Below are 15,380 nucleotides of genomic sequence, written 5' to 3'. Positions count from 1 at the left end.
ACGAAGACGGGATCAGTGAACTATGTCAGTGCGCACCTGATGCTCATAAACACCAAGCCTCACTCCTCTTCCAATAGGTGAACATCCATGATAAAACACTCACAGGACAATAATTTGGACAACTAGGAAAATGTTTTGACATTTCATGCAAAAATATGATAGGGATCAGAACCCCGAGAGCACGCATAGTTTGTGAATCAATTGCGGACTTATGCGTGTCTAATGTACGACTCTGATTTACACAAGTGTTATTCATTAGGCATGCGCAAGTTCACTATTATTACACTAATCGTCTGTACCTTTACATTACATTCAGTCTGTATTTAACAGTGCGATGAGGCTTGCTGCACCGAGTCTGAAGCAATAAATCACAGAACACGAGAGAGACTGCTTTTATTATTTTCATTTAGCACATTAATAATGATATTAAACAATTATAGGATAATATTTAAATTAATTTTAAGAAATCTCACGGCTCCCCTGGAGGATCACTGAGGCCCCCAGTGGGTCGTGACCCCCCGGTTGGGAACCGCTGTTTTACAGGATAGTTAAGGTTGCTGACCACTACAGCATAATGTTAGGACGGCAAACTCATATTTTAAGTGTTTGATATTTTATTAATGAAAAATATTCACAAACAGTCTTTCTGTCTGTGTAGTTTGACGTGCCCCCAGTGGAGGACTACAGTGGCTGCATCCCAGAAGACCTCTTACCCCTGCCGTTACCTGACAACAAGCTGTCAGAGACCAGTGGCTCCGCCCATGCTCCCCTTCCCTCACCCTCCCTTGATTTCAACGACAATGAGGACCTCCCCACTGAACTCAGCGACTCCTCAGAAACACACGATGAAGGTGTGTACGCTGTCTCTAAAACAGATTTTTGCTATTTCTATATACTGCACCACATCTGGTCAGACACCTGTTTCTATGTTCTCAGCAGGGGAAGTGCAGGCCTTCCAGGAAGATCTAAATGGGAAACTGTACATTAATGAAGTGTATAAGTTCAGTGTAGATAAACTGTATGACATCCTCTTCACTGAATCCCAGTTCATGAGGGACTTTCTGGAGCAGAGACGCTTTTCAGGTGTATCTATCTATCTGTCTATCTGTCTGTCTGTCTGTCTGTCTGTCTGTCTGCCTATTACTGATTTGACCTTTTTTCTCTTTTTAGATGTGGTCTATCACCCATGGAGGAAAGAAGACACTGGCAGTCAGACCAGAGAGATCATGTACACCATCTCCCTCTCCAACCCACTTGCCCCAAAAACGGCCACAGTCACAGAGACACAGGTGAGCTCACCAGATGAGATAAGCAAGCCAGATACAGTATACGGGACATGTTTAATGTAGTTTTGTCTTAAAGATTATGGTATGAAAGGCTGTTGTTTCTTTGTTTTTCTTTTAGACTTTGCACAAGGCCAGTCAAGTCAGCGAGTGCTACATCATCGACGCTGAAGTGATTGCTCATGATGTCCCGTATCACGATTACTTTTACACGCTCAACCGCTACATGCTCACTAGAGTCGCCAAGAACAAGTGCCGCCTGAGGTAAAGCTTGTGCTCTATATTTACTTTAAATGCTCTAATTCTTTACTCTATTTTAAATCCAAAAACACAATTATAATGTATAATGCTGCAAAAAACATTTTATAGTAGGGGCGTAATGATAGATTTGTGGATCGATTCTGCGATTTTCTGAATGCATCGTGATTCTCTCTGGAATCGATTTTGAGCTTAGTGTTTAACTGCACACTCGAATGCTCATGAACTGAACTCAAATTTTAATTCACTAATTAAATGTAAGAATTTGACTCAAAAGATAATGCACACTTTTAGAAAAAATGCTTTCTAAAGGCTAAAATGCCCATAAAAGGTAAAATCATTTACAAAACTTATTGGAAAAAAAATAATTTCTAGATTAATTTCTGTGAACTGACTGCCACACAGAACATAAAGAATATAAAAAATTCAGGAGTCAGCTGTCCATGGTAGTCCTTAGGATACCAGCACTTTTGAGAGGTTAAAAAATAGAGATATTTTACCCTATTGTGCTTTCAACCGAGTAATTTAAGTGGTTAAATGCACTTGCGAACTTTATGAATGGTTATTTTAAAGGAGAAGTTCACTTTCAGAACAAAAATGTACAGATAATGTACTCACCCCCTTTTCATCCAAGATGTTCATGTCTTTTTTTCTTCAGTCATAAAGAATTTTTTTTTTTTGAAGAAAACATTTCAGGATTCTTCTCCATATACTGGACTTCAAAGGTGCCCCAAGTTTGAACTTCCAAAATGCAGTTTAAATGCAGCTTTAAACGATCTCAAATGCATTTGTAAATGATCCCGGTCAGGGAAGAAGATTTTTTTTTTAGTGAAATGATCAGTTATTTCTTTTTTTTATTACAATTTATATATTTTTTTAACCTCAAATGCTTTTTTTTTCTGGTTCAAGACAGTTACGGTTGAAGAACTCCCATCGTACTTTCTCCCTCAACTTCAAAAATCATTTCAAAATCATCCTACATCGCTGCAGAAGTACTGACCCGGTGTTCAAACACCCTTAACGAAAAAGGTAAAACAGCGATGTAGGAGGATTTTGAAGAGGGAGAAAGTGAGATTTTTTTGAGAGCTTTTCGTCATACCCTAACTGTCTTGAATCAGAGAAACAGTTCAGGCAGAGCTAGACAAGACAAGTCTTTGAGGTTAAAAAGTATATATAGATCCTTCTTCCTCGCCTGGAATCATGTACATCCACATTCGGGATTGTTTGAAGACGCATTTAAACGGCATTTTGGAAGTTCAAACTCGGGGAACCATAGAAGTCCACTATATGGAGAAAAATCCTGAAATGTTTTGCCTCAAACATAATTTCTCTATGACTGAAGAAAGAAAGACATGAACATCTTGGATGACAAAGGGGTGAATACATTATGTATACATTTTTGTTCTGGAAGTGAACTTCTTTAAGTTCAGGTGGTGTGTGTAAGGAACTGGAATCAAGTAGAGTAGGGCTTTTTCCATAGCACGCAGTGCCATCTGCTGTTAAAAGCTAAGCTCAGAACGAATTCAAGAGAGAATCGCAATGAAGAGAAAGTCGCAGAATCAATCCACGAATCGATTTATCGTTACATCCCTATTTTATAGCATGGAAGGGTAAAATACTATGTTTCTTCTTATGAATCTAAAAGGGTGTCAGCTGAACTACGCTACAGGAAGCAACCATGGGGACTGGTCAAGGGCTTCATTGAGCGAAACTTCTGGAGTGGCCTGGATGAGTATTTTAGGTATTTAGGTAAGTTTTGGTAGAGCAGGGACTAATTAAATAAAACTGATAAGATAAAAGATAAATAACGTTTCATTTTTTTTTTCATTTCATTCAGTTTCATTGTAAAAGATACAGTGCCTTGCAAAATTATTCATAGCCCTTCTTTTTTTTCACATTTTGTTATGTTGCTGCCTTATGTTAAACTACTTTAGATGACTTTTTTTCCCACATCAATCTACACTCCCTACTCCATAATGGCAAAGCAAACAATAAGTTTTTAACATTTGTGCAAATTTATTAAAAATAAAAAAACTGAAAAGATCCCTTTGCATAAGTATTCATACCCTTTTCTGGGACACTCGAAATTTAGCTCAGGAGCATTCATAATGCTTCTAGATGTTACTACACTTCGAGTGGAGTTAAACTGTGGCAAATTCATTTGAATGAGTATGATTTAGAAAGGCACACACCTCTCAGACAAGGTCTAACAGCTGAAAATGCATATCAGAGCAAAAACCTGAGTCCTGAGGTCAAGATAACTGCCTGTAGAGCTCAGTGACAGACTTGCATTAAGGCAGTGATCTAGGGAAGAGTTCAGAAAAAAATCTGCTGCATTGAAGGTTCACAGAAGCATTATCCATAATGGAAGACGATTGGAACAACTAGGACTCTAGAAAATGTCTGCCAGCCCCAAGCTGACAGAGCTTGAGAGGTGAAAAGGTGAGGCAAAGAATGGCAGATAATTGCCAAATGCTGATGTGCAAAGCTTGTCACATCATACCCAAAAAGACTTGAGGCTGTAAAGGTGCTTCAACTATGTACTGAGTCAAGAGTATGAATACTTATACAATGTACTTATTTCAGTGTTTTATTTTTAATACATTTGTAAAATTTGCCAATCTGGTTTTTGCTTTGTCATTATTATGGTGTATGGAGTGTAAATTGATGTGGGGGAAAAATAATTTAAAGCAGTTTAACGTAATGCTGCAACAAAACAAAGTGTGAAAAAAATGAAAGGGGTATGAATACTTTTGCAAGGCACTGTAAAGATTAAAATAGTAATGCTTACTGTAACCAATAATACAATAACAAAATAAAATGCATAGAACTAGATAAAAACAATAAAGATGAAAATGATATCCGTTTCTCTCGCTCTCTTTGCTGTGTGCCGTGTGTGCGTGTAGAGCTGGAGTTGAATAAGGTACAGCTGGTGCTATCTGAACAGTCTCCCAAATCCAAAGCGCTACGCACAGCTTCAATGAGGCGGCGGAAACGGCCGCTGACGCACATGAGGCAGCAACACATGGACGAGGCGCTCAGCCCCGTCACCACACCTGAGGATGAGAAAAGTGTCATCCAACGCATCAAACACGTGGCAGGTGCGACATTGGGTAGATACGGTCATGAATTGTACCTATACCATAATGTTGGTTTTGTGTTATTGATTATAATGTACAGTATGTGCTGTCACAGGATCCACACAGACCAGACACATCCCAGACCACGGATCTGAAGGCCTGGCTCTCTACAGCGTTTCCAAACTTCTGCTTATAATTAGCTCTGTGTGAGTATTCGCAGTGAGAAACCAGATCACAGGACTGCTTTTCTCCCAAATAGCTCATTTCACCAAATAACTGCAACATAAAACTGAGATTGACACATGCATTTCATTTAAAGGGAAGTTTTGATATGAAATATAATGTGTAAATACTGTAGCATGCTATAAAAGTGTAGAATAGTTTTCATTAAGTGTCTACTTTGGTCTGATAGTCTTCATATTGTGTAAGTCATGCACCCTCTGTTATATTCTCAGAAGATTAAAAGTTCTGTTTAATTCACATGTTTCATAGTGAGTTTATATGTTGATCAGCTGGAATTCATTATGGTCTGTTGTTCTTTAGCTTCATGTCTTTTCTCTCTCCTGTTTTCATTACATCCTGCAGGATTTGTGTAAGGTATTCAATGTTTTCATTTGTATGAACGTGAAACGTGTTTAGCTGCACTAAGATTTATGTGCTTATGTTTCATGCTAATCTGAGTTTGTCCTCTTCTGCTCCTCAGTCTGGTGCTGCTGGTCTTTTTGAACATGATGCTGTTTTATAAGCTATGGATGCTGGAATACACCGCTCAGACTTTGACCTCCTGGCATGGTCTCAGGTCTCATGAAAGGTATGGGAACCAGATCTTTGAATGTGTTTATTTGTTATTTTTAAGAGATGGAATGTAAGGGTGGTTCAAAACTCTTAAACTTCGGTACATAACTCATAATGTTTTTTTTTAAAAAGTCTCTTTTGCTAACTAAGCCTGCAGTTATTGGATCCAAAGTACAGCAAAAACAGTAACATTTTGAAATATTTTTACTATTTAACTATTTTCTGAACTTCCTATTCATCAAAGAAACCTGAAAAAAAAAAAATCTGCTCTCCTGTTTTCAACATAATAATAATAATAAATGTTTTTTGAGCAGCAAATTAGAATATTGGAATGATTACTGAAGAATCATGTGACTAAAGTAATGATTCAGCTTTAAAATCTCAGGTATACATTACATTTTAAAATATATTCAAATAGAAAACAGTTATTTTAAATAGTAAAAATATCAAAATTTTACTGTTTTGCTGTACTTTGGATCAAATAAACGCAGGCTTGGTGAGCAGAAGAGACTTCCTTAAAAAAAAGAGACTTCCTTATCTTCTTCCTATTTCAGATTTAGCTTTTCAAGTCTTATTTCTTTACATTTTACCAGAACACAAGAGGAAACAATTCTGATTAATAAACAGATTTTTGCAGTGTATGAACATGAATGATACTTGAATGAGGAATGTTTTGGCTCTCTGTGTGTTTTGCAGTAAACTTCCACAGACACAGATTGAATGGGCTCAACTTTTGGAATCTCAGCAGCGTTACCATGAAAACGAGCTGGAGAAATGGAGGGAAATAATAAAGTCATCTGTGTTGTTGTTAGATGAGGTAAGACTAAGTAGACCAAACTTGAAAAATGGGAAACGTTCATGACTGCATCATATTAATAAATAATATACAGTATCAAACAATAAATAAAATAAAATAAAATAAAAAAACTGCTTTTTTCCACATCATACACCATAATGGCAACACAAAAAAAAACAGGTTTTTTAACATCATCAACAGAAAATGTATTGAAAACTTAAGTGATACCATTGCATAAGTATTAATACCCTTATCTTATCTTGAAATTTAGCTCAGGATCATTCATGTTGCTTGTAGATGTTACTACACTTTAAGTGAAGTTAACCTGTGGCAATTTCAATTGAATGGGTATTATTTGGAAAGGCACACACATCTTAATAAAAGCTCACCTTCAGACTGTGAGAAACAAGAGTCTCTGGTCTGATGAACCTCAATCCCAAACATCATGTTTGAAGGAAACAAGCCACTGCTCATCACCTGCAGAGTGCCATCTTAAAAGGAAATGCTGTGGGGCTGTTTTTCAGTGGCGGGGACTGAGGGACTCGTCAGAGTAGAAGAAAAGCTCTATGCACCAAAATATTGAGATATGGCAGAATAGAAGAATGGCAAATAATTGACAAATGTTGATGCGCATCATACCCAAAAAGACTTGAGGCTGTAAAGGTACATCAACTAAGTACTGAGTTAAGGGTATGAATACTTATGCAATGTACTATTTTCAGGTTTTTTATTTTTAATAAATTTATGAAGTTGTGACAATTCTGTTTTTGCTTTGTCATTATGGTGCATGGAGTGGAGATTGACGTGGAAAAAAAGTAATTTAAAACAGTTAAACATAAGGCAACAACATAACAAAACGTGAAAAAATGAAGGGGTAAGAACACTTTTGCAAGGATTTCAAAGATGTGTTTGTGTGTTTACAGATGAGAGAGTCTTTAATGAAGCTACAGAAAGGTATTGGATTAAGAGACTACGATTCAGACAGTGAAGAAAGGAGAAGTCGCTATCACTGACGAACAGAGTCCCGGCTCAGCGAACGTAATGAACATCTCCACATGTAAGCGATCAGATGAGCTGGGCTGGGGCTGGAGGGAGGCGGGGCATGGTAAGTGGGCGGCACTGACTGAACGGCTCTCAGACAACAGACACCGGAGGAAACCCAGTACTGTAAATTCTGTCTTCTCTGTAATGAAAGAGCTAAAAAAAAAAAAAAAGAAGGAATGCAGTCGGTGCAGTCCCTTGTTCGTGGAATCGGTCTGTTCATCCAGGGCTAAAACAAACGCACCAAAACAATTCAGCTGTCACTTCAAAACGGACACAGACTCTCTGGTTTAAACCCTCGGAAAACTTGAGCGGATGTTGGAACTCGGCAGCATCCCTTTTTTAAACCTTTTGGAGTCTGGGACCAGATCAAGAAAATACAGAGTTACTATCAGCAAGTGTTACGTGGATATGTACACATTTATTTATAAAGACAAAATATGGAATTGAATGATATTATGATACACATGAAAATCTATTATTTCTATGTAGAGCTATATTTGTTGCCAGAGTTCATTTGTAACAGGCTTCCATGGAGAATCAAGGCTGGTTCCTTGATAGCTTGCGCCATGGTGCATCAACTATATGCAACTGGTATATCCTACCCCTGTTTGGACGAATGACTTCCTCCGGTTGGTTGATTTGCAATGGCAAAAGAGCCACGGTCACTAAGGTCACCGCATTCCAGTTTCCATACTCTTGCACAAGTACATACTACCAAAGTCATTTCACTTGGTGGCCATCTTTGAAATGCCTCTTGGGCATGCAAGTGCAGCTCCTATCTCTTTGAATGGGGAAACATCAAATTCTCCAAAACTGTTTACCAAGCTTACGATTAAATTTCATATTTGAAATCACTAATGAAATCTGACATGAACTGCCTTATAAATATTGTTCTTTGTGCTCCAATAGCATTAAAAAAAGCGTATTTTTCAGTCAGTGTATGCGCACGTTTCAGAACGCTCATTGTTTCTATAGCAACTGGGACTTCTAACGGCAGCTGCAGTGACGCGCTGACTTTACTAATCAACGATTGGCTCTTTCATTAAGAAGGTGGGGCTTCACGGCCATAATGAGTGTTGCATTTTTCCCCATTCAAAACTATACAAGCGACATGTCTTGCGTATATTCTATAGTCTTTGATACTACTAAGAACTACATATCAACCAGCTTGTTGAAGCAACATTGGCTCAACCAATGGCCAGAGTTTGAGAGCGGGATGCAAATTTGTCTTGAAACAAGTGAATGGGACTACGGAGGTCGTCAGGCACATTTAACATCATCACATCGAACAGGAAAACTCATGTTTTAGAATTTTAGACTGTCCGAAGGTTTTTGATGATGACGTTGACGTCATGCATCCTTGGTGTAGTTTGTTGACAGCTTACATTTAGCTTGATTGACAGGCGATCTGATCAGTCACAATGCTAAATCTGCCATTTTGTCTGACAAATCAGACAGGAGAGTAGATTAACTTTAGTGGGCTTAATCTTGAAAAACTGTGTATTGACGTCTTTCCGCAGTTGAAATAAAATACATTCTGATGTTCATTCACATTTGTCTGTGCTTTAAAGGAGAAGTTCACTTCCAAAACAAATATTTACAGATAATTTACTCACCCCCTTGTCATCCAAGATGTTCATGTCTTTCTTTCTTCAGTCATAAAGGAATTGTTTTATTTGAGGAAATCATTTTAGGATTTCTCTCCATATAGTGGACTTCTATGGTGCCCCCGAGTTTGAACTTCCAAAATGCAGTTTAAATGCAGCTTCAAAGGGCTCTATCTGGCAAAGCGATCGATTATTTTCTAAAATAATTGACAGTTTATATACTTTTTAACTGCGAATGCTCGTCTTGTCTAGCTCTGTGTGTATTCTGTGTATTCCAGTTCAAGACAGTTAGGGCATGTTGAAAAACTCCCATCTCATTTTCTCCTCCAACTTCAAAATCAGCCTACAACGCTACAGAAGTACGACCAACTGTTTACAAAGCAAATGTGCAAAGAAGATCGAATGTCCTTTACAAAAAAAAGTAAAACAGCAGTGAAAGGCGATTTTGAAGTTGGAGGAGAAAATGAGATGGGAGTTTTTTGACATACCCTAACTGTCTTGAACCAGAATACACAGAGTACATGCAGAGCTAGACAAGATGAGCATTTGAGGTTAAAAAGTGTATCAATTGTAATTTTTTTTTTTAGAAAATCCTTGCACTAGATATAAGACCCTTCTTCCTCAACTGGGATTGTTTAGAGCCCTTTGAAGCTGCATTTAAACTGCATTTTGGAAGTTCAAACACGCAGTAGTCCACTATATAGAGAGAAATTCTAATATTTTCCCCTCAAAAAACAATTTCTTTACGACTGAAGAAAGACAGACATCTTGGATGACAAGGGGGTGAGCAAATTATCTGTAAATTCTTGTTCTAGAAGTGAACTTCTCCTTTAAGTAAAGAAGAAAAGACGATCGGTTCACGAGTCGATTGATTGTGTCAGAATTTCTTAAAAAATGACAACATTTTAAAGCTGAGAGCTTGTTTCATACCAGAAGTAACCTGCTCTGTCTTGTCTGTCAGCATGTTGTCAGTTTCCTCTTTGCTCCTCCATGTATTTTTCACTGTGTGAGATTGATGTGTATATAGTGTGAGAGCGGCGTTGTTTGTCGGACATAGCAGCAGTGACTGAGGAGGGCAGGTTTTTGCAAAGGGTCAGTTAGGGTTTAAAATTCATAAAGGTTTTGTTCATTTGTGAAGATTATTATGAACAAAACATGCAAGAATGACCAACCACACTGCAAAAGATGCTTTTCTTACTTAGATTTTTTTTGTCTTGTTTCCAGCCAAAATATCTGAAAATTCTTAAATCAACATGGATTTTCTAGACGAGTAAAAATTAATTTCTTGTTTTCAGAAAAAAATTCAGAAACAGAAAACAAGATTATTTTTCTTACCCCATTGGCAGATTATTTTGCTTGTTTTAAGCAAAAACACAACATTAGTCTTTTCTAAAAACAAGAAAATAATTTTTACTCAAACAATCTAAGTAAGAAAAGCAATCTTTGCAGTGCATTGTTGGTCACAGAGCTTACAAAAGCCAACTGGAAAACCCCTACTGGGTTTTTGTCGAGGGAGCCAGGCTGATGCAAACTTCTGGCTTGTAAAAATGTCATTACTTCAGCACTCTATTGTAAGGACGAGTATGGGAATTGGAATGCAGCCATCAAGTCAACCAAACCTCTCATGCAGTGACGGTTGTGGAATATTAATGGTTAACTACAACAGGTCCAATCCAGCCAATAGCATTCATTCTTTTGTGAATGAGTTATTGTTACATGAATGTGTTTCTGTTCTCCCTCAGGGTTGATTTATATCCTGCGGGCAGCTGTAAACAACTTCAATATTGCCAAGCTTTGATTTTTAAAGCCATTCCATGATTTTTTTTTTTTCATGTTGTATGTTTTTTGTTTTGATGCTGAACCAGCTGCTGGACGGGTGAGAGATGCACATTGGTCATGTGATGTGAAAAAAAAGTTTAGCATTGTTTTTATAAGCGTAGTGGAGCTAGACTGTGTTCTTACAGAGAGACCAGCAGTGGATGTGCTAAGACTGAACTGTGAAAAATCCAGGTTATGCTTGAATTTACAAAAAGAAACTGTCTAGAAACTTTGGCAATATAATAAAAATAATAAACCTCATGAAAATGGTCAAATTGACTCCAACCTCTTGAGGTGTCACACGCAAAAACTGTTTTCTCATACAAGCTCCCACACACAAGTAAATGATGCATTTATAGTAGGAGCTGCGAGATATTGATATTGAGACATGGTGCTCATGTGGCCGACTTGGGTTCAAATCGAGCTTATTTCCTGACCCTGTTCTCCCCTTTTCTCCTCATCAAGGACAATTTTAATTCTTAATTCTAAAAGGCCAAAAATACAATTAGAAATATATTTAATAGATCTGTTTCTAAGCAGCAGTTTCACAATCTGAAGATCTGGTTTGAATATTTAAATATAAGGTGGTTTTTGTGGTCTTTGACTTACTATACAACATAAAGTCCTAGTTTCAAAATGTAGATTTTGGCACGTTTTAAGTCCAATAAAAAGTCTAGTTGTCTCTGGCATTGTTTAAAATAATATGTGACCCTGGAACACTTAAGCATGGGTAGATTTGTAGCAATAGACAAAAAATGCATAAAATTATCAATTTCTACATGCCAAAATCTCGTGAAGATCATGTTCCATGATGATATTTTGTCAATTTCCTACCATAATATATCAAATCTTAAGTTTTGATTAGTAATATGCATTGCTAAGAACTTCATTTGGACAACTTTAAAGCCGATTTTCTCAATATTTAGAATTTTTTGCACCAAATATTGTCCTATTCTATCAATAGAAAGCTTATTTATTCGGCTTTCGGATTTCTCTCAATTTTGAAAAATTGACCTTTATGACTGGTTTTGTGGCCTAGGGTCACATATATGTACTGATGAAAAACCAGTTCAGAACTTGTGGTTTATGTCAAACTGTCTCAGATGGACTGGTCTAATGTGTTCACTATGAAACAGTCTAATTTGTTCAAAGCAACTGGATCTTAGATGTCCTGTGAGGTCCTGTGCATGCCATTTAGAGCCTCTCCCCAATGTTGGCTTGACCTCTTATCCCGTATTATAGCAACAAGGGCAATTAGGAAAAGTTAAAAATAGCATCTGCGGGCCGTAGTGATCAACTTGCACTGTTTATGCGAAGGGGTCAGTTAGCTGTTAAAAATAGACACACAAAACACATTTTTCATGATGGTTATGTTGCTAAAAATCAATCCAGAACAGGGACTACAGTTCATTCATATCTGTATTCATCCTCATTGTCATTAAACCAATATGCAGTATTAAATGTGCAATGTGTGTTCAAGTAGAGTGTGTAAGTACTGCTGCAACTCCACATGAACCGTCCATGTGAATGTATTTTTTTGTTTAGCTAAAAGACGATCTTTCATCAGGACGTAGCCTGCTGGTTTTAGAAGCGTGGGTGATTTAGAAGGCATAATGTCTTTTGATGTCAAGCACTGGGAGGCCACAGCAATGGTGCCACATTGCTCACTGTCAGGCCCTAGAAGTATTATTTTTCAAGTTCTGCTTGCTTTATAACAGTATTATTTTTTATTGTAGCCTGTGTGCACAGACAGGATGGTTGCTTTTCTATGGCCATGACTGTTATGGTCCAGATGGATGGGAAATTCAAATGTGTGGTTGATGGCAAATTCAGGAGCAAAATACTTAGATTAAAATACACGCGGTTATTTTTTATTTATTTTTTTATTTTTATTTTTTTTCCTGTACATTGAAAGAAAGAAAATGGATATGTATTGTAATTACAACATTGAGGCTTTTTTAATTATTTAAAAATTTCTTTACAAGATGTATATACGCACAAGTATACTGAAATGTATGTATATGTTGTGTACAGTCTTACATGCGCTGGCCGCACTGTGGGATCCCTGAGAAACTTTCAGAAAAAAAGAAAAAATATAACTATACAATTTGTGTTGTCAAGAAATAGGCGGAATGAATAAAAATATTTAAAAGAAATTTTTACTGCGTTATTACTTGCTACATTTTCTGCATTTTAACAATATGTATACATAAAAAACAGTCAAGCCCAAAATTATTAATACCCCTGTCAAATTCTGACTTAAAGTTACTTTTATTCAACCAGCAAGTTTTTTTTTTTTTTGACCGGAAATGACACGGGCTTCTCCCAAAAGATAATAAGACGAAGAAGCATCATTGCGGAAAAAAATATTTCTCAGCTTTTATTTACATTTGAACAAAAAGTGGCACGTCCAAAATTATTCACACCCTTTGCAAACTGTCACAGTCTATGGGAAAATCCAAAGTTCTATACCATTCCAAATAGTCCAAGCTCTTCTAAAGCATCCTAATTACCCTGATTCATTGGGTACAGCTGTTTTAATCAACTCAACCGGTGAAAAACAGAAGCTCTCTGTTGTTGGTTTGTGGACAGTCATGGCTAAGACAAAGGAGCTCACTGAGGACCTGCGGCTGCGCATTGTGGCTGCTCACAAGTCAGGAAAGGGCTATAAGACCATATCTAAATGTTTTGAACTTCCAGTGGATACAGTACAAAGTATTATTAAAAAATACAAGACGTTCCACACTGTGAAAAATCTCAGAGGACGTGGTCGGAAGCCAAAAGTGACACCTGTGCTGGCCAGGAGGATAGTGAGAGAGGTAAAAAAAAGAATCCAAGGATCACCACCAAGGCCTTCCTGATGAACAAAGAAGAAGACTTCTGGTCTTCTGTTTTATGGTCAGATGAAACAAAAATTGAATTGCTTGGCCACAATGATGTAGCCTTCATTTGGCATTAAAAAAGGATAAGTATTCAACCCTAAGAACACCATCCCCACTGTCAAACATGGTGGTGGGAACCTAATGTTGGGGGTGTTTCAGCTGGTGGACCAGGGAACCTAATCACAGTAAACGGCACCATGAAAAAGGAGCAATACATCAAAATTGCCAACAACAACATCAGGCAGTCTGCAGAGAAACTTGGCCTTGGGCACCAGTGGACATTTCAGCTCGACAACGACCCAAAACACACAGCAAAAGTGGTGAAGAAATGGTTAGCAGACAAAAACATTAACGTTTTGCAGTCCTGACTTAAATCCAATTGAGAATCTGTGGAGGGAGCTAAAGATCAGGGTGATGGCAAGGAGACCCTCCAACCTGAAAGAGTTGGAGCTCATTGCTGAAGATGAATGGGCAAAAATACCAGTGGAGACATGCAAAAAGCTGGTCAGCAATTATAGGAAGCGTTTGATTGCTGTAATAGCCAATAAAGGCGTTTCTATTGATTATGGAGAAGGGTATGAATAATTTTGGACATGCCACTTTTTGTTCAAATGTAAATAAAAGATGAGTAATATTTTTTTCCACAATAATGCCTCTTGTACATCGTCTTTATTATCTTCTGAGAGACACCTGTGTCATTTCTAATAAAAAAAAAAACTTGCTGGTTGAATAAAAGTAACTTTAGGTCAGAATTTGCCAGGGGTATGAATAATTTCGGGCTTGACTGTAAATATATAAAAAGATCTCTAAACCTTTACTCTAGTTTTTCAGTTAATTGCTTGAATTCTGTTAGTGTTTGTCTCCACCTTGTGGCTAATATCAAATACTGCACATCTTAAAATAAATTTAATAAGTATAATCCGTGTAAACCGCACTCTCAGAAATCACAAAAGCTGTCACTTTTCAAAAGGTACACTTTTGTACCGAAAGAGGCCAAATTAGTACTTTAAAGGTAGATATTAGTACATAAAGTGTATCTTTTGAAAATGTACTGGCCCAGTGACAGCTTGTGCACCTTTCTTTCTGAAAGTGAGGGCTTTTGACATTTACGCCAATGTCAAAAAGTGTCACCGAATTAACTCTACATTTAGGATGTAATAACTGTTCGAAAGTGGTACTCCTTTTATCCCATAATGTTATAATAAATAATTATTTGATTCTAATTTATCTGCAAAGGAGACTTTCGAAGACACAGAAGGTAAATTGCAGTAATTGCTCATTTAGAGACATGCTCTACTTGGAGATCTCAAGGGTCCTTTCTTCTAAATGCCCCAATTAATCTCAGTTTTTCAGAGAGAATAATTCCTCATAGTCTCAAGAATGACCTATATAACTCATGAACAGAACAAAGAAAGGTTGCTACAGATGATAAATGATTTCTGTGTCAAACAACTGAGGTAAGTAAATGTCAATTTGTTGTTTATAACCACAGATTTGAAGGCAAATCATTCACTGCAAAAAATGCTTTTCTAGCTTAGATTTTTTTGTCTTGTTTCTAGACAAAACATCTAAAAATTCTTAAATCAAGAAAGATTTTCTAGACGAGTAAAAATCATTTTCTTGTTTTCAGAGAAAAAAAAAATATTAAGTGAGTTTTTGCTTAGGACAAGCAAAATAATCTGCCAATGCATTATTTCAAACAGTCAAAACAAGATTATTTTGCTTACCCCATTGGCCGATTATTTTGCTTGTTTTAAGTAAAAATACAAGACAATAATTTTTACTCATCTAGAAAATCCTTCTTGATTTAAGAATTT

General features: G+C 37.0%; 2 protein-coding genes across 2 annotated transcripts in view; both read left to right on the top strand.

Moving 5' to 3' along the window:
- gramd1ba (GRAM domain containing 1Ba) overlaps positions 1 to 9,447 on the top strand; it is a 36,152-nt gene extending 26,705 nt beyond the window's left edge. Inside the window, exons 10-19 of the mRNA XM_073829133.1 lie at positions 659 to 851; positions 937 to 1,083; positions 1,171 to 1,289; positions 1,405 to 1,547; positions 3,187 to 3,290; positions 4,448 to 4,642; positions 4,737 to 4,827; positions 5,325 to 5,432; positions 6,113 to 6,233; positions 7,136 to 9,447. Of these exons, the coding sequence (XP_073685234.1) occupies positions 659 to 851; positions 937 to 1,083; positions 1,171 to 1,289; positions 1,405 to 1,547; positions 3,187 to 3,290; positions 4,448 to 4,642; positions 4,737 to 4,827; positions 5,325 to 5,432; positions 6,113 to 6,233; positions 7,136 to 7,225 (1,311 nt within the window). The 3' untranslated portion in view covers positions 7,226 to 9,447. The remainder of the gene's footprint in view (positions 1 to 658; positions 852 to 936; positions 1,084 to 1,170; positions 1,290 to 1,404; positions 1,548 to 3,186; positions 3,291 to 4,447; positions 4,643 to 4,736; positions 4,828 to 5,324; positions 5,433 to 6,112; positions 6,234 to 7,135) is intronic.
- The window catches only part of git2b (G protein-coupled receptor kinase interacting ArfGAP 2b), a 25,134-nt gene continuing 17,007 nt past the window's right edge, over positions 7,254 to 15,380 (top strand). Inside the window, exon 1 of the mRNA XM_073829210.1 lies at positions 7,254 to 7,317. Within this exon, the coding sequence (XP_073685311.1) occupies positions 7,254 to 7,317 (64 nt within the window). The remainder of the gene's footprint in view (positions 7,318 to 15,380) is intronic.

Source organism: Garra rufa, chromosome 23, assembly GCF_049309525.1.
Source record: "Garra rufa chromosome 23, GarRuf1.0, whole genome shotgun sequence".
Taxonomy (NCBI): domain Eukaryota; kingdom Metazoa; phylum Chordata; class Actinopteri; order Cypriniformes; family Cyprinidae; genus Garra; species Garra rufa.
The sequence above is the reverse complement of the archived record's forward strand: the minus strand, read 5'-3'. Positions and strand labels throughout refer to the sequence as shown.